At 42.0% G+C, this 21,426-nt stretch overlaps 4 protein-coding genes across 6 annotated transcripts; 1 reads left to right on the forward strand and 3 right to left on the reverse strand.

Annotated features, from left to right (window-relative positions):
- Nucleotides 1–938: 938 nt before the first annotated feature.
- On the reverse strand, nucleotides 939–18,132 carry LOC115728052 (protein LYK5). Of its 3 annotated transcripts, none has more exons than XM_048273655.1 (2): nucleotides 15,968–18,132; nucleotides 939–955 (listed from the first exon to the last, which is right to left on the reverse strand). In XM_048273655.1, exon 1 carries the CDS (start codon nucleotides 17,961–17,963, stop codon nucleotides 15,990–15,992), a length of 1,974 nt encoding a protein of 657 aa, XP_048129612.1. In that variant the 5' UTR covers nucleotides 17,964–18,132; the 3' UTR covers nucleotides 939–955; nucleotides 15,968–15,989. The 3 variants fall into 3 exon arrangements, with proteins under 3 accessions (XP_048129612.1, XP_030514269.1, XP_048129611.1); XM_030658409.2 differs by lacking the exon at nucleotides 939–955 and adding an exon at nucleotides 5,488–5,497; XM_048273654.1 differs by lacking the exon at nucleotides 939–955 and adding an exon at nucleotides 15,693–15,869 and having other exon boundaries at nucleotides 15,951–18,132.
- Nucleotides 4,229–15,547, forward strand: LOC115727909 (tetratricopeptide repeat protein SKI3). Its single transcript, XM_030658257.2, has 22 exons — nucleotides 4,229–4,509; nucleotides 4,612–4,695; nucleotides 4,792–5,007; nucleotides 5,279–5,401; nucleotides 5,509–5,592; nucleotides 5,694–5,744; nucleotides 6,228–6,320; nucleotides 7,079–7,219; nucleotides 7,315–7,395; nucleotides 7,748–7,995; nucleotides 8,076–8,247; nucleotides 9,299–9,414; nucleotides 9,492–9,549; nucleotides 9,820–9,885; nucleotides 11,172–11,384; nucleotides 11,532–11,583; nucleotides 11,765–12,138; nucleotides 12,257–12,351; nucleotides 13,407–13,649; nucleotides 13,922–14,565; nucleotides 14,762–14,965; nucleotides 15,226–15,547. The coding sequence occupies exons 1-22, from the start codon at nucleotides 4,495–4,497 to the stop codon at nucleotides 15,429–15,431; spliced, it is 3,579 nt and encodes a 1,192-aa protein (XP_030514117.1). The 5' UTR covers nucleotides 4,229–4,494; the 3' UTR covers nucleotides 15,432–15,547.
- Nucleotides 18,133–19,386: 1,254 nt separating the features above from the next.
- LOC115735989 (wall-associated receptor kinase-like 4) lies at nucleotides 19,387–20,549 on the reverse strand. Its single transcript, XM_030667485.2, has 2 exons — nucleotides 20,510–20,549; nucleotides 19,387–20,423 (listed from the first exon to the last, which is right to left on the reverse strand). The coding sequence occupies exons 1-2, from the start codon at nucleotides 20,547–20,549 to the stop codon at nucleotides 19,393–19,395; spliced, it is 1,071 nt and encodes a 356-aa protein (XP_030523345.2). The 3' UTR covers nucleotides 19,387–19,392.
- Nucleotides 20,356–21,368, reverse strand: LOC125313699 (wall-associated receptor kinase 2-like). The gene is made up of 2 exons (XM_048273535.1): nucleotides 20,804–21,368; nucleotides 20,356–20,672 (listed from the first exon to the last, which is right to left on the reverse strand). Exons 1-2 carry the CDS (start codon nucleotides 21,366–21,368, stop codon nucleotides 20,557–20,559), a joined length of 681 nt encoding a protein of 226 aa, XP_048129492.1. The 3' UTR covers nucleotides 20,356–20,556.
- Nucleotides 21,369–21,426: the final 58 nt, after the last annotated feature.

The following is a 21,426-nucleotide window of genomic DNA, read 5'->3' on the forward strand; positions in this document are numbered from 1 at the left end:
CCTGGCTTCGGCATGGTCTTCTGTGTTCGAGAAAGAAGCTTGCTCGGTTTCTCAGCAGACTCTCTCCAACAAAAAAGTGCAGAAATGCTGCAGAACTCGTGAGCGGCAGCTTTGGCAACGCGTTTTCTTTCTCGTTTTTTTTTTGGCTGGTCCGTGAGGAAAGAATAAATCATTTTTTTATTTTAACTATGAAGTTTCATGTATGGTTGGAGATTATTGGAGAATTTTCACAAGATCGCCTTCGCTTCGCCCGTACAATTCATCCGCACGAGATGATCGAATCGTTGCACAGTCACACTCGAATCAAGAGACATTCCTTATGAAAGATCGGCAAAGACAATAAAGGGAGAGAAAGAAATCCGCTGTTATTTGAATTCGTACAGGGTTTTCCGAAAGATGAGCTGATGATCATAAAAGTTGGCACAACGGGATGAGAAGATCATTCACTTCTCGGTGTCAGGTCATTCTAATAACGACCCAAAAGCGTTTCACCTGAGTCAACGAGGCGATCGCGACTTTTGCTTTCATCTCGGAGGACAACCTCTCTTTGTGGTGGTTATAATCTTAATCCTCCTGTCGACCAATAAAAAAAAAAAAAAAACTTAATCCTCCTGTGCTAGGATAATTAGTTGCACGCGTGCCGTTAATCAACCCTTTCTTTGAACGAGTCAAACTAGCAAAAGCAGGACGTATGGCTTAGCATCGGTAATCACTTTACTTAAAGGCCATAGGCTCTGTTATATTCGAAGATTTAGATGGGTCAGGATGCTTGCGCTCGTTGATGTTACGGAAAAACTCTATTGATCTTGCATAGGGGCACTATCATCCGAACATCGACGGTGGTTTGGTCATGATCTCCCTGCTTTCCTGTGATTTTGGAGGAAGTATCTTCTGTAAATATTCGCTACTGGATGATTGTGTGGTAAATCAAGCCAACGACTTCACTATAAAATTGCTGAAACCTACCTCACCACCAATCAACCTCTCCCGATTACGGAAAAAAGTACCAAAAACTCCTTTAACGTATTGTAATTTTGACAATTCATTCCTAAAATTTTAAATTTTACCAATTGAGTCATAATTTTTTTTTGACAATTTATCAATTAATAGATTCGGGTTAATTTTGATCGGAAATCACCGATGTGAACCCCAACCATCGTACATGACATGACCAATGCTAACGTTAGCTGCGAGCGAGGCAATCTCATTAGACATGGGCAAGGCAATCCTTGCCCAAATCTAACGAGGACCACAACAATCGTTGGCTGCGAGCAAGGCGGTCCTTGCCCATATTTTGTGAGGGTCATTCTTTTGCCTACAACCAGCTAGGGCTTGCTGGCCCTTGCTAACCAAAATGAAAGAAAAAATAGAGAGAAAATTTAAATAAAATGTTAAAAACATAGTTAGCGCGGGTCATAGTCAATTGGCCGAGTGACCTTCATTGACAAAACTTCAAAATGTTAATGACTAAATTGTCATATTTGAAAGGGTTGTGATTGAGTTGGCACAAAGATCATATATTTGAAGCTTTTTTGGCAATTTTCTTCTTGGTTATTAGATGCAGCTCACCTCACCACCAATCAACTGCTCCCAAATATTGTATTCAATTCACTCAGGGCATCATGATTGTTGACATAGGATGTGGAAGTGGATTCGGACTCAATCGACATTAATCACTACAATCAATATACCCTGTCAATTCACAATTCATCTTCGATATATTTACATTTTTGAGATACAAATTCTTGTTTAGATTTCATTAGAGGATCGTAGTGTACAAACATCGGCAATGTGTCGTTTTCATCGGTGAAAAAAAAAAGGCTCAAACGCTTTGATTCCTCTTTAAGACATGATCGTTTTGTAATTTAGTAACATTACTATGTGCTCTCGACAACGACAACAGGAATGTCTTTAGCGTCACATTGAGTCAATCCACCTTAAAGCAAAGCTGCATCTGTACCCTTTGTCCCCACAGGTTGGCCACCGAAACTTCGTGTAACGAATTAATTAGTATTTGGGATGCGTTTAGTTTGGCATTTGGAGAAAGACATCGGCTAAATACAAAGGTCTTTAGCCTAAATAGCTTTGGAAAAATGCAAGATCGTTTGATACGTGTGTATTGGTGTATTTCTTTGTAAAGCAATTTTAAGGTGAGAAAGGAAAAAAAAAAAAAAAAGGGCAACGAAGAAGCGAGCATAAGGAAGAATGCAAGGAAGAAGGCGACCAGTAATTTTTTAAGGCAAAAGCCGAATACACGTCTATCAGGGACAATATTGAAAATAATAAAAAAGCCTTTAAACCCTCACAATTGCATTTTGAAAATGCTGAAAGTCCAAAGTAAGTCCATCTCTCTTGGACTTTTAGCTTTCTCAATATTAATATTTGGCCGATAGATTTTCAAACAAATTTGCCAAACATCTCATATTTTTCTCAAGGGCTTTAAAATCCCGCCAGAAAAGCTAAAACAAATGCACTTGATGTGCTGTGAAACCTACAAAAAAAAATTGTTGTTGCTTCCTTGACGACCATCCCCAAATTACAAGTCACACGTGCAACTCCGAACGATAAACATTTTTCCACGCCGCACGTGCAACTCCAAACGCAAACGGCAAACTATCAGTGTCACGTCCAATCTCTTCTTTCTCTTCTTTTCCCCCATTTATTTGTCGTAGGGATGCAAACTTCTTAATTAGCTTACTTTACAAAAAGGAAAAGAAAAAAAAATCTCATTAATCCTCATTGGCTATCCAAACATAATGCTACAGCTAAGAAAATGACTTACATTCGATTTTCGCCATGTATCTAGTGGATACATTATTCATCTGGGTATTTCCAATTTATTGATTCCATTTTTATCCAAAGATATTCGAAATTGCGAGATGCTATATCAGAGTTTCAATTCACAATTTTCGATCGCCACTTATTTTTCATTGTTATTTCATACCGACATGAATAAGTGAGGCATGAATAATTTTGACAAGTTATGAAGATACCCTAAACTAGAGAGGGTGATATCAACCTAACAATATTGCTAATCATCGTAATTGAGTGGACATGTAGAATTAGGGAAAAAATTACCAAAAAAGTCATAAATCTATTACAATTGTGTCAATTCGGTCATAAGCCTTTTTTTTTTACTAATTCAGTCTTAAACATTTTACAATTGTGCCAATTCAGTCCATTCGGCCAAATTTGATCGGCCAAGTCTGAAGTGGACATTGTCCGGCGCCGGCCTTCCGGTGACGTAATATTTTAATAATTTTTTTGAATATTTTATTTTATATTTTATTTTTTTTTTTTTTTTTTTCCACTATTGTTTTTCGTCCCCGAGATCTGTTCTTCTTGCTCCCAGAGATTGAAGATGACGATCGTCTTCCCATCTCTTCCTCGCAGCGCCTCCATCATCCTTAGGCATTCGGTATCGGCAAACCGGACAAGTCCTCGGGCTCGACCTAGCGATCGCAGAGCGAGGCGGGTTGAGACACCCCTCTCCTCCCTCGCCTTCGTCGTTGTTGTCCTCCCATCTCTCCCTCGTGGCAGCTCCTTCATGCTCGGGCATCTAGTACCGGCACCCTTGCCAGCGACCACGAAGGTGACCTTCATTGAAGGCCCGTTGCCTCCGAATCAACTTCTCGGTCACGAGATGAAACGATTCGAGTGAGATCGTTCATGGTCATCGTCATCTTCACCGGGAGGAAGCATAGCTGTCTCTAGGAAAGAAGAATAGTAGAGGGGAAAAATGAAAAATAAAACATTTCGAAAATATTATTAGAATATTAAGTTGTCGGAAGGCCCGTGCCGAACGGCATCCATGTCGGTGTTGGCGGCTAAATTTGGCGGATGGATTTGAATTGACACAATTGCAAAAGGTTTATGACCGAATTGACAAAAAAAAAAGGTTTGGGACTGAATTGACACAATTGTAATAAGTTTAAGACTTTTTTGGTAATTTTCCCCAGAATTAGGAAGATGAGAACACCGCAAATTTCATCACATTAATTGAAAAAGGTTGTTGGGAAATTTTTTTTTTTTTTGCTTTAACAAATGGGTTTGTTGGAATTTTAGTTATAGCCACTGTCAGAAAACGTGCATCAGCCACGACTAAGATTTTTTGTTTTTTTTTTTTGGCTCAATAGCCACGACAAAGTTGAACGAGCAATTAATGACAAATGAATCTCTATAAAATATAGATTTAGAGAAAATGTTTATTTTCCTGAGAAATTATGGCAGAAAACGAGGGGATTCCTTTGCTTTTCAAACAGCCTAATGCAAACCCGCGCGAAGCGAAACGCACATGAACATCAGAGATTCAGCGCCGAGATGATGGGCGTCGCGTCGCCACCTGGTCCGTACAGTCGTACGCCACCGCCACGAAAAGAGCTGAGATCACAAGAAGCTTCTAGAGCAGCATCACATCCCTCTCTGAACCATAGAGCTTCTGTTCTGTGGACACCGAGCTTCTAGGGTTTTCCCTCTTCTCCGCTATCTCGATCGATGATGGGAAAAACGGTACTTCTTTTGCATTTGCTTATTCGCTCTCGTCGCCGATTGACCTCGCTGTTTCGATGCATCGACGTCCCTGAAATGCGTGGCTCGTTTTCTCAAATTCAGGACGAGGAAGAAGCAGTCGTTCTGAGGCAGTTGGAGGAGTCGGTGGATGCCCATCCAGACGACCCCGAGCTTCGCTTCCAACTTGTAATTCTGCTTGCTTGTTTTCGTCTTCGATTTGGCGTTGGTCTTTGTTGTTCCTGGTTCTTGAGTTGCGGGTTTTTGTTGGTAATTCGACGTCAGGGACTGTGTTTATGGGAGAGAGCAGCGGGTTTGAAAGAGAAAATGGAGAGAGCGGCAGAGCATTTCGTGAAATCGGCTAAATTGGACCCTAACAATGCGACTGCGTTCAAATATTTGGGCCATTACTATGGTAGAGTGGCCTCTGATGGTGCTCAGAGAGCTGTCAAGTGTTACCAGAGAGCCGTTGTTCTCAACCCGGATGACCAAGAATCTGGGGTAATCTATTTGCATATTTATAGTTTCGTATTTTGCTCTGGGATGTGTTTCATTTATTGCTCATATCGTGGTGATATGTCATGTTGTAATAAACTTAAGCAAAATTGCGCAGCCTCAGTTTTTTCCTAGTAAAGCTATGTAGCGGTGACTGGTGATTAATTATTGGCTAGGGATTGGCTGAATTCGTATGGGCATTTACCTGACATACTGTTCTCCTTTAATTTTTGGATTCCGATGAACTCTGCGTGGATATGCGAATGCTTGCAATTAGGAGGCATTATGTGATTTGTTGGACGAAGGAGGAAAGGAAACTTTGGAAGTGGCAGTTTGCAAAGAAGCATCGGAGAAGTCGCCAAGGGCTTTCTGGGCTTTTCGAAGATTGGGTTATCTGCAGGTTTTACATTTTCTTCTCTTATTCCTTTCGAGGCAAGAATTTTAAGTACAGGAATATTTACTTGTTTGGTTACTCCTTTTATTTTGCCTTCATGTACTTTTTGGCAGGTTCATCAAAAGAGATGGTCTGAGGCTGTGCCGAGTCTTCAACATGCTATTCGAGGCCACCCTACCTGTTCTGATTTGTGGGAAGTATGTATCCTCTCTTTCGTTCTTTGATAAGGTTTTGAATCTTTTTAATAATGATTTGTTATTTTGCACATCTTCATTGATTCTATTTGACTTAATTGTAGGCATTGGGTCTTGCATATCAGCGTTTAGGCATGTATACTGCTTCCATTAAGGTCAGGTTATCTTTTCTACAGATGCGTCACATTTCTATTCCTTATGTTTTGGTAGAAGTTGCCTGTCCAATTGTTTCGCTACTCGATTAAGTGAAAAGTATGATTGTACTTCCTGTTTACCTGTTGGGCGATCAACTCACAGAGTACAATTTGAAGTTTTGGCTCCGGTGTTTCGTGACTTTTGTTTACTTGACTCTGGATTTTGTAGAATCATGAGCGTACAGCGAGTCGTGACTATAGGCATTTTCTTTTTCCTTGGTGAGGTGTGCTTAAAGAAAGAAATATTCAGCTTTGATTATAGTCATTTAGGAATGGTTAATATTCAAGGAAATTCTGAGATGATTTTCCTGATGGCCATCTTGATTATGCAACTGACACATTTCTGTCATTCATTGCTCATTCCCTCCTCTCCTCAGACTGAGTGTCCTTTGTGCTGCAATTTACTTTCAGACTTATTGTTGATCTTGGCCTGGCATTGTACAGTCTTATGGGCGGGCCATTGAACTGGAAGAAACCAGGGTTTTTGCCCAGATTGAAAGTGGAAACATCTTCATGATGCTTGGTTCTTTTAGAAAGGTATAAGGAATTAATCGCATCTGCTTCTGCATACAAATAGCAATCCATAGATGATGGATTGTGCTTATATACTCACACATCTTTTCTGTGCTACTCGTGTAGCTTGTAAGATTGTTTAATTTGAAAATCTGAATCATGAAATGAAATCCACACGACCAACGCTTGAACTATTTGATTCTTGTCTAGATACTCTTGCATTAAGCTCAAAGCTTAATTTGATGCTTGCACATTGACTACTATATTTTTTTTTTTGGTTCCGCGTATTTTTCTACATTAACATATTGGACTAACAATGTCGAGCCAGATGGAATATATCTTATATCTCTCAGACAAATATTGTCGAGAACTTTTTGTATTTTAGTACTAGGGAATGATGGATAGTTTAGAATCTTTTATCTTCTGATTGTAATTTGTAATGTCCTCCAATCAGATAGATTTTTATGAGGAACATAAGTGGAAGTGTAAGAGAAAAAGCAGAAGCAAGTGGGGCCATTTATACTGGACTTGGGTCATAACATGATGGCACAATTGAGGCATCAAAAGTGATAATATTGTTAATATCATTGTTTCATCCTCAATGTCTCAACCGCTTTATTGAATGTTTATTTAGCCATTTATTTTGGCCGAATATTGTCTCGAATTAGTTGATTCAGAAATCACAGGGTTCTGGTCTGTCTGGACTGTGGAAAATTTACTTTTTTGCTTGAAATCTCTGTATATTTTTTTATATGTTCTATCGCTCCACTTTTGTTTTCAAGGGAATTGAACAATTTCGGCAAGCTCTGGACATTTCACCTGAAAATTTGTCGGCATACTATGGACTCTGTTCTGGCCTGCTTGGTCTGGCAAAAGAATGTATCAACACAGGAGCGTTTACATGGGCTGCTTCACTCTTGGAGGTTAATTTGTCCTGCAATTCCTGTATCACTTTCCTCGTTGGAGCTTTACCTGTTAAAAAATGAGAGGCGAAAAGAACTTTCCCCGCTAATTGCAGGAGGCATCGAAAGTTGCAAATGTGAGTACTCAACTTACTGGAAATGAATCATCTCTTTGGAAGATGTATGGTGATATTCAGGTTAGGCAATCTAATTCATTGGGTTCTGCTTTGTTTGGTCTCTTTAGCTAAATAGTAAATAGACAGTTTGACGGTGCAGGAAGACCTAGTCTGGAATTAGTTGCAATATGGGGCTTGGGCTATTTGATGATTTACTATTGATGGTTGATTGTTTGGCTTGCCAATTATTAGATATGTATATACTTGTTCTTGGTACTGATTGAACATGGACTTCATCTTCATGGTCTCTCTCTCTCTCTCTCTCTCTCTCTCTCTCTCTCTCTCGCACGCACTTGCACACATTCATGTATGCACATATCTTTATGTCCTACCAAACTAATGAAGTAATATGTGTTCTGCTTCTACTCTGTAGATTGCATACGGCACTTGCTTTCCATGGATGATTGACGACCAGCATTTGGCGCTTGAAGCAGATGCATTCAAATCTTCTATACATTCTTGGAGTGAGACTTGTTATGCAGCAGCAGAGTCAGCCCGGATTTCGTACCAGAAAGCTTTGCGCTTGGCACCATGGCAAGCAAACATCTATGCCGATATTGCTATGAGTCTTGATCTGAAATACAAGTTGATCAAGATTTCCGCACACAAATCTGATTCTTGGTGTGACTCTTGTTGCTTGCTTTGCAATTTGGATTCTAATGGTTTCCTGAGTTTGCTTTCTGACTTATTCTTTCTACCAGGCAGTTACCGGAGAAGATGGCTTTGGGAGCATTGCTGCTTGAGGGGGATAATCATGAGTTCTGGGTGGCATTGGGATGTTTATCGGATAATCATGCGTTGAAACAACATTGTTTGGTCAGAGCATTGCAGTTAGATGTATCTCTGGCTGTTGCTTGGGCATACCTTGGGAAGGTATACGGGACACTACTGGCTGATGCTTGCTTTTTAGTACCTTTGTGGATAGTTATTTTCTAGCTCTTCATTTTGATATTGTGTATACTGTAAATGGTTCGTTGCTTATATGATTGATTAACTGCTAAAAGGGAACTAATTTGCAACTTGAGTCCTCTTGAATGTGGTGAACACTTAAATGTTGATGAAGCGGTTGAGCATTAGACTTATCAAATGTCCAAATAACAAATTTGCTTCTGAGTGTTACTTGTTATTGTCCTGACTTTTAACTAATTTGCTATCTGCTTGCGTTTTTCCCCAATTGTTGTTCTGAGAGTTCTCTAACCTCAAAATTGTCCATTGGGTTGGAAAGATTAATTTGGCTAAATAAGCTTCAGTACGAGACAAGCCAATTGCAAGCATAATCAATGGTCTCTCATGTTCCGCAGACAGCTAATTTTGTTGAGATAAACCTATTTGGCGTGACATAATTAATATTATGTCGACTCAGTGATTCAACTTCAGATAGATGCATTTCTTTGTTGGAATTGTGTCTGGCTTTGGCATGAGACTGGTCCCTCTCAAGTAGAAATGGAAGCATGTGCATTTAGAGCAAGTCTCTTCTACTTGTTCCCATGCCATACTAATTTGATAGCGCCTGGGTACATTGTGCAAGACTTCCTGGGAAATGGAAATTAACTTACTGATTGATGGAGAAACTGCTTGATCTATTATTCACAAGGTCAACCTTGAGGAACATTACTTCAGAAGTAATTGCTATTACAAATGAGGTGGCGCAGTATTCTGACTAAAAGTTCATGCTGTAGACTTGCTTGACTTAAATTATATTTGTTTAACTCTTCTGGCTGCTCGGGCCTGTAAATTATTGGGAGTAGATCAGTGGCGGTGAATCACCGTTTCTCTACGTACTTCTTTCAATGTCTCTTCCTTGAGAATACTAGTATGTGTGGAGTGCAATTTTTTTGGATGTTGCATGGTTTGTGAAGCTGCATTTGGAGAGTCCGAAGCCTGCCTGTCATCTTGTCAGTGAAAACCATATTGATTTTTACAGGTCTATAGAAAAGTTGCAGATAAGCAACTTGCAAGGCAAGCATTTGATAGCGCTAGAAGCATAGATCCTTCTCTTGCATTGCCATGGGCAGGCATGTCAGCTGATTTTCGTGCCGGGTAGTTATTAATTTAGTTGGTCTGGTTTTAATAATTTCTGGAATCTTTTGCACCAGTTATCTGATTCCATTTTTCAGGGAAGATGAATCTGAAGATGCTTTTCAGGGCTGTTGGAGAGCTGTGCAGACGCTGCCGGTAAGTATTCTACATTTTGAGCTAGCTGCTCAGCCTTATGAGTGTCTTCTGTCTAGCTTGATAGAGATGTGATGTTTTCTATATAAGTTGTTACGGTGGCTTGCTCATCTTTTTCCCTCTTGATTGTATAATTTTTCAGAGAGAATGCTTCCACATTATTTAGAGTTAAACTAGAGTACCTCATCTCTTTACAGACTCAGTTAGTTTATTTGGGCTGAGAGTGCTTCAACATAATTTCATCAGCCCTGATTGATTTTATTTCTAATGCAGCTTCCTGAGTTCCAAATAGGGCTAGCAATGCTTTCTCTACCTTCAGGGCATTCCCCATCTTCACAGGTATGGCTGTTCGTTTAGTTATCGTGCATTGTAGATATTCTAGAATTTTCAAGAGAGGGGAAGAGAAACTAAAATCCTACACTTTTACTAAATAACTTGATGAAAGAGTACATAAGATGGCTCTGTTAATGGAGCATGAGAGACACTATCTGAATTGACACTATCAGAATCCTAATTTCCTTGTTTATGACCACCTACTAACTTCTGGCTAATATCCTTGACAGAGCCATCTTATGACAGGTGCAACTTTCTTCCTACTCCTTGACAAAAGCGCTGTGTAAACCTGACCTTACACTAGATAACGGGTGTTAATACATCAAACTGGATTTAAAATGGCAAGCTGAATTTAAACCACATAAACGCTGGATTTGACAGAACCGCTGAAAAGACAAATCAAGACTGGAAAATTGACCCACCCCTCTCTCTTTCTCAAACAATGAAGATAATATCTTGTGAGAATCTGACTTCATGAATTACGGCAATTTGAACTTCATCATCCTACGGCGCTTGACTTTGGCTGCTTGACAACGTAGTGTTTGACTCCGGCGCTCACTCCTGCCTGGATACTTGATGGCATTATTGCTCATCAACGACACTCGCCATCGAAGATGAGTCTCATAATGGATGACATTTACAGTAGAGGTTGTTGAGGTTTCAAAGGACCAAAATTGGGAGAATTTGCCAAAGAAAAGTTCCTGTAGCCCCCCTTTTTTGGCTTATGAGGTATTTAAAAACGACAAAAACCTCAATCCAAACCAACAAACCCACAATAACAGAGTGCTTTGCTGTTATGGAGGAGCAAAACTGATGACTAGGCTGGAGAAGGACTAGGGTGACGAATAATGAGGTGTGAATTGGGCTCGACGAAGGATGACAGAACTTTAACACAAATGAACGCTGAAAACAAATGGGACGTGCTTGCCAGCGACCAAGGTGGAGGATGAGCTTGCGATGATGCTAAACGGACAGCTTGCGATGACGGCGATGGTGGCTCTGCTACCAACTAAATATTCTAGGATCTTTAAGATAAGGGGGAGAGAAAATACTAAAATGCTACATCTTCACTAAATGACTTAATGAAAGTGTACATGAGATGGCTCTTTTTATAGAGCATGAGAGACACGAACAAAACTTTGATTTTCTTATTTACAATCACCTATTGATTACTGACTAATATTCATATATGTTGTAATGCATATCACCTTCTCTGGTTTGAGAATTAGCATTTATCACCTTTTCTCTGAGAAATTAAGATAACCAGAGCATGTATCATCTGCCTCTTGCAGGTTTTTGGAGCCATCTGTCAAGCGGTGCAGCGCGCGCCTTATTACCCTGAATCGCACAATTTCAAGGGGCTCATTTGTGAGGCACGACTTGATTATCAGTCTGCTGCTGCATCTTACAGGCTGGCACGACTTGCCATCAAGAGCTTTTCTACAACACTTCCAGAATCTAGTGTTAGAGATGTAACGATCAATTTGGCAAGATCACTTCTTAAGGTAAGCATGTCCAAAATTGTCTTTAGCTAATTGTTTTGGACCTCACGGGAAGCTTAGTACAGTTTCTGAGGCACATGGTGTAATGCAACTGTAGATGTTATGTCTACTCAAATAATTTTCCTAAGCCAATGCAGTTCATTGCTGCAGGCTGGGGATGCTCTCGAGGCAGCGCAGGAGTGTGAAGCTTTGAAGACTCAAGGTTCCTGACTTGCTGTCCATGATTTAAAATATGTTACTAGATTCCTCTTGTTTTCATCATCTTAGAATGTACTGAGTGAGAATTTGTATTTTAGGATGCAATCTCTCTGTTCCACTGTTCCACTATGCCCCATAGAAACTAACCTTCATTGGGCTGATGTTCTAAGATATATTTCTATCAGGTACTCTTGATGCGGAATGTCTTCAACTATATGCTCTCTCTCTTTGGCAGCTTGGGAACAATGAACTTGCTCTTTCTGTGACAAGAAACCTCGCTGGGAGTATTTCTAGCATGGAAAAGGCAACTGCAACGGCCATTGCTGGTTTCATTTGCAGATTGTTATATTTTATTTCTGGAATGGATTCAGCAATCAATAGCATTTTAAAAATGCCAAAGGAATTGTTTCGGAGTCCTAAAGTTAGCTTTATTTTGTCTGGCATCCACGCTCTTGATAAAAATAACCGGCTCAATCAGATTGTTTCTGTCAGTCGTCAATTTCTTAGTTCTCTTGAAGAAATGGAGGCAATGCACTTCTTAATAGCTCTTGGTAAGCTGGTGAGTCAAATCCTACCTTTTGGAAACTTCACATCCTAGGGAGACATGGAATGTGCTTTACATTGATAAATTTATACTGGGCATTTTGCTTATATAGTTATATGTGAGCATTGTGTAGGTAAAGAATGAATCAGAACCCGGCCTTGGTTATCAGACTGGAATTCATCATCTGCAGAAAGCTGTCCACATGTATCCTAGTAGTAATCTGTTAAGGTAATATCAACATTGTAAGCGGAACTAGCCGTCCTAGTTTCTTTAGGTCCAGCACTCACTTCCTCCTATCTAATTTTTTGAAGTATTTCCTCCTTGAAATGATATGTTTTGCAGCAGTCCTGTAATTTTCCAATAATAGTTCTGCAATCTAGTGGTTTGGACTTGAAAGTGGTGATAGAGAATGACTTGTACAGAGTATGTCATAAACTTGAAACAAAAATTGGAGCTTTCTCATGGTTTGGTAGAAGTGTCTAGGCTGAGTTGGTCAAACTCTTGTGGAATTAATCCATGAGTTGGCTTCTTTCATCTGCATCCAAGTGTAAGTTCAGCTGACTTTAGAATATGATATTTTGGGCAAGAAAAGAGAATGTTAAAGAAGCACGGAGTGCAGAACAGACAATCGTTTAAAGTTTGATAATATTCCTTGTGTCGGTTATGACTCTGCAATATTTCTTGGTTTTTATTGAGTAGAGGCCATGCATAAGCATAGCGCATAAAATTAGGAGGACGATCCTTGGTTGGTTTGTAAGTTTACATGGTGTATTTCTTAAGTGCTAAAGACGATGGCTGCGGCTTTGCTGCAAGAAAGATAACCGAGATGCTATGGCTTTACTCCATGAGAGATAAACTTGACCTCAGGACACATTGGCTTTAATCAGTTGGACGTTGAATTGTAATTAGGTGTTTTCAATTCTATTTATACTGAATTCACCCTTTCAGATTATTTCCATTTTCCTATTTTAGAATATAGATAGTTTTTGTCTAGTTTTGGCAGGTTTTTAGCCTATGGTTTCATCTAGTCAAGGATTTTAAATGCCTGAACAGGGTGTTTGTGAGGTGAGGTTATGTTTTCCCGGTTCTCTGAACATGAGGTTATTTTGACATGTATAAGTAGGAATATTATTTCTTAAAGTTTTTCATTTGACGCCATTCATCAAGACCATTATAATTGTTTATGGTATGAAAAGTTGATTAAGAACCTCATGATATTTATCAATGTTCTTTGTGTTTTCCCCCTAATTCAAGACTGTTTCTGAAACATGTTGTGATAGCAGGCAATTGCTTGGTTATCTTTTGCTATCGAGTAAAGAATGGAATGATTCACATCTCGCAACAAGGTGCAGTGTCATAAGCTCCTTCGAAATTCCCCGAAAAGAAGGTTTCAAATCTTCATTTGAAATCCTTGGTGCTGGAGCAGTTGCTTGCTATGCCATCGGAAACAGCAATCCAAAGTTTTCCTTCCCAACATGCACATACCAGTGTTTGCAGGAGCCTCAAGCCATTCAGCAACTGCAAAAGTACTGCAGCAACTTATTCTACTTTTAAGATCGAAGTTTTTAAACAAAGCACTTGGAAGAAAAATGTCTCTTTTCTGTCCTAGATATGTGGCTTTTTTGGGGATGCAGCAAATTGTTGATATCTCAAATATTTCTTTTTCCTAAATCTCTTTTATACTCATGGTTTAACATGTCTGTATTCGGCAGTTGACTCTGATTTAGGAGCTTGTCAAGGGGCATTGTGTTGTACTTCTGTCTTTCTTGACATGCTTTCCTCCCATTTCTGGCTGCAGATGCTTACGTCAGGAACCTTGGAATCATAGTGCTCAGTACTTGCTCATACTTAATCTTCTACAAAAGGCGCGAGAGGAGAGATTTCCTCAACATCTTTCTGGTATACTGAATCGGCTGATTCGCGTGGCTCTGTCAAATGAATTATATGCCAGGACGAGTACCTGCTATCCATATAGAAAATTCCAGCTCTTACTTTCTGCTTCTGAGTCATGCTTTCAAGAGGGAAGGCAAGTGGAGTGTATCACTCATGCGACAAATGCATCTAGGCTTCCGCTTCCTAATGGCTATCTTTTCTTCGCGCACTTGATATTGTCTCGTGCATATGCTGTTGCTGGGGACCTGAAAAGCTCTCATAAAGAATATGAGAGATGCTTAGACCTTGGGACAAATTTTCATATTGGTTGGGTGTGTCTTAAATTCATGGAGGTACATTATGAGATGCAAATTGATTCAAGCAAAATAGACTCAAGGTTCTATGAATGCTTAAAGGAGAGGGGACACTCAAATGTAATGTGGGGAGCTATCTTCTATCTGGCACGGGGTTTAATTTCTTTATGGAACCATGATTTTCTCTCTGCAGAAGACTTTCTTGAACGAGCTTGTTCATTGATGGATTCTGATAGTGGGATCTCTCTCTGCTTTGGTAGGTGTCTACTGATCCTACTTCACAGTGAAACATTGACTTCTCCTTGAAAATGTATTTGCTCCATCAGATTTACTAGAGGAGTAGTTAATTTAGGCACATGGGCGCTCAAGCCTACATATCAGAGCTCGCTCTCTCTCTTTCTCTCGTACATTTTCTGTTAGTGCTGCCTGAGCAATTTTGTGTCATCATTCAGGTGTCGCATGTGTGGAATTAGCCAAGCTAGGGTATGGTTCTCAGTTCCTCTCGCTGGCTCTGAGACATCTTGCCAAAGCACAGGAGACGGCTTTAGTTCCATTACCTGTCGTATCAACATTGCGGGCTCAAGCAGAAGGAAGTCTTGGTTCCAAAGAGAAGTGGGAGAGCAATCTCTGCCTTGAATGGTTTACTTGGCCACCAGGTTTGGTTCTCCCTGCACTGGAATGCACTTAAAATCTAACGCTTCGTTTGGATGAACTTCTAAATGTTTTCATTGTTTGCAGTTCTTACTCTAGGAGTTAAACTTTTCTTTATTGCAAAAACTTTGGGTAAAATCATGTCAATGTCAGTGCCTAACCAAAAAAGACAGTGGAGATGTGTCTTTCTGTGAAAATTTAGGATCTGAAATTTAGTATTCGACTTCTGAAATGAATTTTTGGCGATTTGGCCATGTATTTACAGAAATGAGGCCCGCAGAGCTCTTCTTTCAGATGTTCCTGCTCGCAAAAGATGTTCAATCTGCACGTGACTCTACATCCTCTATGGTGGCTTGCCAAAGTCCACAAAAGTGGGTTTGTCGAGCAATCCACACAAACCCATCTTGCTTAAGATATTGGAAGGTGTTGCAAAGGCTCGTGGAGACAGATCGAACTCTCATCAGCACCTAACTCAGTTCTAGCTGGCACCGCAGCCAGATGTATTATTGGACGCGGCCTCGGTTCCATTCTTTGTAATTTAGCCACATTATTTGGACACCAGTTCGCATTAAACGCTTTTTTTTTCCCAAAAAGATAGGGGAAAAAGAAGAAAGGTTATGGCACTTCCTGTTCCTTTGGAAACAAACGCAGCGAGTTAAAACTCCTCTCCTTCGATTCTTTTTCACCGCCGATCATACAATCTTGCTGGCTTGTTCTTTCTGCTTGCCGTTTCTGAAATAGGACATGGACATTATTATGGACTCATCCAAAACGGGGGTGAAATATCTGATTTGTGTTGTATATGGGATTCGGCACACTCATTTAGGCAAAAACGACGACAATAAAAGTTGTCGTTATTGCTTTTTATGATAATGTATGTATTTTTTTTTTCTAGCTGAACTAGGAATGCACGGTTAACACCTTTAACTTATTCCATCTCCGTACCGATATATATAGAGAGTCCCTGAATCAACCCCACCCCGGAACTTCCTATTTCACCGGATTACGTAAAATTGTATTCAACCTGCTTCACCTGCCACGACTCATTGACTGGGATCGATCGAGCTCGTCCGATGGATCCCAATCCAGCGAGGAATAGAAGATCTTGGAAAGAGTAATGAAAACTTCGGCCATCTCCGGGCGAGCATTCAGATCGCTGGCGACGCACCTCTTCGCGAGCTCCGCCGTGGAAAATGCCAAGTCCAAAGGATAGTCGTTCTTAAGCGAAGCATCTATGAAGGCTCGTAGATTCTCCCTCACATTATCTCCGTCAAGCACCCTCTTGATGGCCGCGGACAGCATCTCCTCTCCATTCTTGGAGTCTCCGGCAGCTTCCCGTCCGGACAAGAGCTCCAACATCACGACCCCGAAGGCGAACACATCTAGCTTCGGCGTGATCACGCCATTCTCTATGTACTCCGGGGCCATGTAACCTTGAGTCCCAACGACATGCCTGGTCATCTGAAGCCCGCCTTCTTCGTTGTGTTCCGCGAGCCTCGCCAGCCCGAAGTTGGCGACCATCGCTCTGAAATTCGCGTCCAGGAGAACATTGCTGCTCTTAAGATTCTTGTGGATGTAGGGGGGGTTCGTGTAATTGTGCAGATAGTTGAGGGCATCGGCTATGTGGTACGCGACCTGAACCCTCTGCTTCCATGAAAGAACAGAGTAGCTTTCGAACTTCTTGGAGTGAAGCCAGTCGCTGAGCGACCCATTCTCAGCATACTCGTAAACGAGGTAAGTGTTCCCTTCATGGACACAGAACCCGGACAGCCTGATTATGTTGGAATGGTTGATCTGCCTCAAGATGTTGATCTCGCTCGAGACGTCGCCCTTCAAGACTTTGACCGCCGCATCGTCGTTCTTGAACACGCCGCGGTAGACCGAGCCCTTGATCTTGTTCTCCTCGCTGAAGAACCCAGTGGCCGCTTGCAGGTCCTGGTATGTGTACACGGTCAGAGTTTCAATCGCGTCTCGAACGCCGGAAGAAAAGCCGGAGTAGGAACTGCCCTTCACTGGCACAGTAGTGTCATCCGTCGTGGAGGTTTCTGAGAACTTCTTGGGCGTCAAACCAGACGATCTCGGTTGCTTGCGCTTCTGAGAGTAATAGCAGAAGAACCAGAGCGCGAGAGCAATCACGAGCACACCACCTCCGACACCAACGCCGACGAATACCCACTTCTTCGAAGATCCTGAATTATTGCCTGCCGGCACGGAGGGAGTGGCCGGCGGACTCGCGGGCGGCGGCGCCGTCACGATCTTCGTCGGCTCCTTCGGCAGCGGTACCAAAATCGGCGTGAAAGGATAAATCGTGCTCTTCTCGGTCAACTCGTTGGCGTCGAGCACGCTCTTCTCGCTAACCCCAAACATCTCCGCGATGGAAGAGATGTCATCGCCCCAAGTCACCAGGTATGCGAGCAAGTACCTGGCTCCCGCCGAGCTCTGGGTCGCCGTCGGGCACGCGCACCGCACCGGAACAGTCAGATTCAACCCCTTGGTCAGGTTCCGAGCGTCGTACGGGTTCTGAGCCATGAGAGCCTGGCAAGTGGTGAGCCCCTGGTAGGTGTCGTTGGCGAGGAGCATGTACGTCTCGGATTTGAGCACGTACGACGCGTTGTGCTGGTAATAGGAGGGGGAGGAGGAGGTGCAAGCGCAGTCGACCGGGGCGATGATTAGGGTATCGGAAGCGACGGGCTCGACGTCGGTGAGGTTGTTGATGGAAGTCATCTCGGCGATGTAAGGCTGGGAGTTGAGGAGGTAGGAGACGGAGACGAGGGAGGCGTAGGCGGGGGGATTGGATCGGAAGGTGACGTAGGAGCGGCAGGAGTTGCGGAGGCCGTTGCAGGCGAAGCCCTCGGTGAGGTTGTCGTTGGTGGTGTCGTCGCAGGCGAGCTGCTTGTTGTTGACATAGGCTTGCTGAGAGAGGAGGAGGCGAGGTTGGTGGAGGAGGAGGAGGAGGAATGAGAAGAAGGAGGAGAGGGCGTAGAGAGAGATGGCGGACTCCATGGATTCCTCTGTTGATCAAACTAGCGTGAGGAATCGAAATGGGTATTGCGCAGAGAGGCAAGAAAGAGATGGAGAGAGGAGCGATGCGTCACTGATCGAAGAAATAAGAAATGGAGTTGTTGGAGAAGGAAGAAGGAGAAGGAGAAGACGGGCACGACCTGCAATGGAGGACCGGGAGCCGACCGGGTAGATGGAGGAGGAACGGAGCGCGCCGTGGTGGGTTGACTCGTTGACTTTTGGGGGGTTCGTCACCTAATCACATGCCGTGTTCGTGCTGGTTTGGAAAAATCTTTGGTCCCAGTTCACAGTACTAGACGCGATGTTTCTGACTGACTCGGTCCCATTAGAATTTTAGAGCCACGTCAATTACGGAAAATTTCAAATAAAAGCCTGAATTAATTTCACTTCTTTAAATAAATATCTAAAATAAATTTTATTTTAAAGAAGGGTTTCATCAAAAAGTATTTTCGTCATTTATATTTTAATTTTTTTCTTTTTTTCTATCTTTTCTTTTTATTTTTTCTTTCTACCCTTCCCCTCCCCTAGTCAGCTTCAGGAGAGGGCGTCTGGCAAGGGTTGCCCGCCAAGCCCAGGCGAGGACTACCGTCGCCCTCGATCATGGCCCAATGATGGCGGGGGAAGGAGAGAGGGAAAAAAAAAAAAGAGAAAAGAATTGAAAAATAAAAAATCTAAGAGAAAGAAAAAATCAAAAAAATAAATGACGAAAATGCCTTTCGATTAGATCCTTCTTTGAAATAATGAGTGCATTTCGTGCTCTTATTTAAAATAAGTCAACGTTTTTATTTGAGAAAATGAGAATACTTCATGTTCTAATTTGGAATTTTTCCTATCTATCCTGTCGTTTCTCTTGAAATAATTTATTCATGTAAAAATTTTCATTATCGATAACAATTTATCTCTAAATATTTTCGTGGCCAAAGAAAATCTGTTTTGCTTGTTCTTTTTTTTTTTTTAAGCAATACAAAGAATTATTTTTTAGGAAAATATTTTTTAAATCCTATAGTCATAGCTAAAGAGCATTAAGTAAAACATATATCTCCTTTTTCATAGTGAGTTGCTGATACTATCGACAATTTTAGACTAATCGAGGCAAACTCTTGATTTCAAAAAACCACAAATCTCTTCAATTGAAGAAGTGCGCATTTTTCCATTCTTCTTCGCAATTGAATTGATCGAGATTTCTAGAAAATATCTTCCAAATCACTCGAAAAAAATGAGTTTTCTCGAAGTTTCGTATGCTTTCTTTAATTGAAAGCTTGTCTGGTAAGTGATAACTGCATTACGAAAGTATATAAATTCATTTGGGTTCTAAACATTATGTAATGGAAACCTATGTTAAATGAACGTTTACTATCAAGATTCACAATTTGCATTCGATATGACATGTTTACGCTGCGAGAAACTCTGGTTAGCACGGGCCAAAGAGAGATGATAGTCTGCTAATCCTCTCAAGATCGATGGCGACTTCTTTCATGGTCGGCCGCTTCTTCCCGTTAAATTTGAGACACCTCTTTGCGAGCATCGCCAAGCCCGAGAACTCCTTGTCGGTGACTTCATGCCGGATCCGGTCGTCCAGGATATCGTACAGACGATTCTCTTTCGTCGCCGCAATGAAGTTCAGCACTAGGCTTTTGTCTTCTACTTTGACTTTACTTCTGGACATGGCCCTCTCTCCTGTCAAGAGCTCTAACAGAACCAGTCCGAAGCTGTAGACGTCGCTCTTGTCCGTGAACTGTCTCGAGTGGAAGAACTCGGGGTCCAGATAGCCGAATGTCCCTTGCAATCCCGTAGTCACATGAGTTTTCTCCAGCGGGATCGACCTGGAAATCCCAAAGTCCGATATCTTCGTGCCGTAGTTACTGTCCAAGAGTATGTTGCTCGATTTGATGTCCCGATGGAAGATCGGCATAGATGTGGCCGAATGCAAATAAGCCAGCGCTCCGGCAATTTCGAGTGCGATGTTTACGCGAACTTTCCAAGATATGCAAAAAGAGCAATCCTTGCCATGGAGTTCTAGTAGAGGGACCTCTGTCTCAAGACAACATCCTAACAGCTTCACGATGTTCCGGTGGTTTATCTCAGAGAGGACAACGACCTCGTCGGTGAACTGATCGGCTTGTTTCTCGTGCATCAAATGGGACTTCTTTATGGCGACTATTCTTCCATCGGACTGCATTCCTTTGTAAACTGTACCAGAACCTCCCTTCCCGCGCATTCTGCTCTCGCTGAAGTTGTCTGTCGCTCGCTCTAGCTCCTCTGACGTGAAAATTTCGGCCTTTACGGTTGTGCCATCCTGTGAAGCGATCTGCTGGAATAACAAACCGCCATTCCGCTTGACGAACGCCTTCTTGAGTTTGGCTCGCCTTATCCTTCTAAGAAGCCAAGCAAACCAGATTCCAATGGCCAAGGCGACTATTACGGTCAATCCTATCGCGACACCTGCACCCACTGGAGAATAATTGGTTTATGAAAATGAAAACGCAGTTCTGGCTCAACGCGAAAGACCAAAAAGTATTGCAAAGAACAATGTCCACGGTTGTCGCATCGCGGATGCATTGCTTCCATCGGAACCTTAGGCAAATGTATAACCAGGTTGACAACCGCAGTAGTATCCCCCATCGGTGTTGATGCAAATGGAGTTTTGTATATCGGTGCACCTCTTCTTAGTCCCATTGCATTCGTTAACATCTGAAAATGAAAGCAACAAATGTAATTGTTAGAGAATAGTTGCCGGATTTGGGAGAAATAGACCATTTGATATTTCCGTCTTCGGGGGATAAATACTTTTAGCCCGAGACAGTTTGGAACCGAGATCATACCTAGGCAAACTTGGGGAAGGTATGGATTTCCTTCGAAACCTGTGTTGCATTGGCAGAGATATCCTCCGCGGACAAAGATGACGCAGTGAGCATTCACGCCACAATCGCTGCTGAAGGAGGTGTTGCCTGTTCTATGATCTGGTTTATATGTCCCATTCCCAGCAACCCAACTCAATACCATTGGAACCTCGGGGTCCTCATACTTAATGCGAGGGAATTTCTTATCCGCGATGAAAGCACGGCTGCAGCGGCGTGGATGCCAGTAATCGCTTGAGTTGTTGATACTGAACATTCTCACGGAGAGAGAATTAAGTCCTGGGGGAACAGCTTCCTCACAGCATTCGAATCCCAAGCACTTGCGATCATGGTCATCAAGGGAAAAGCCGAACCTTGTTCGGTCTTCGCAGATGGAGAAGCATCCTCCTGTGAAAACCGAGGACACAATGTTGCTCACATAGGTGAAGATGCTGCACCCTTGACCAATCAATCTGTTGAGGTTAGGCGAGACGAAGTAGGGATTGTATGTCCCGCGATCATAATGCATTGGCTTTATTGAGAGCTCCATTCCAGACTCATCAGGATGACAACTTGTAAAATTCCAATCATGAAACACACGCACCTTA

The sequence above is a fragment of the Rhodamnia argentea genome, chromosome 2, assembly GCF_020921035.1.
Source record: "Rhodamnia argentea isolate NSW1041297 chromosome 2, ASM2092103v1, whole genome shotgun sequence".
In the NCBI taxonomy this organism is placed as follows: domain Eukaryota; kingdom Viridiplantae; phylum Streptophyta; class Magnoliopsida; order Myrtales; family Myrtaceae; genus Rhodamnia; species Rhodamnia argentea.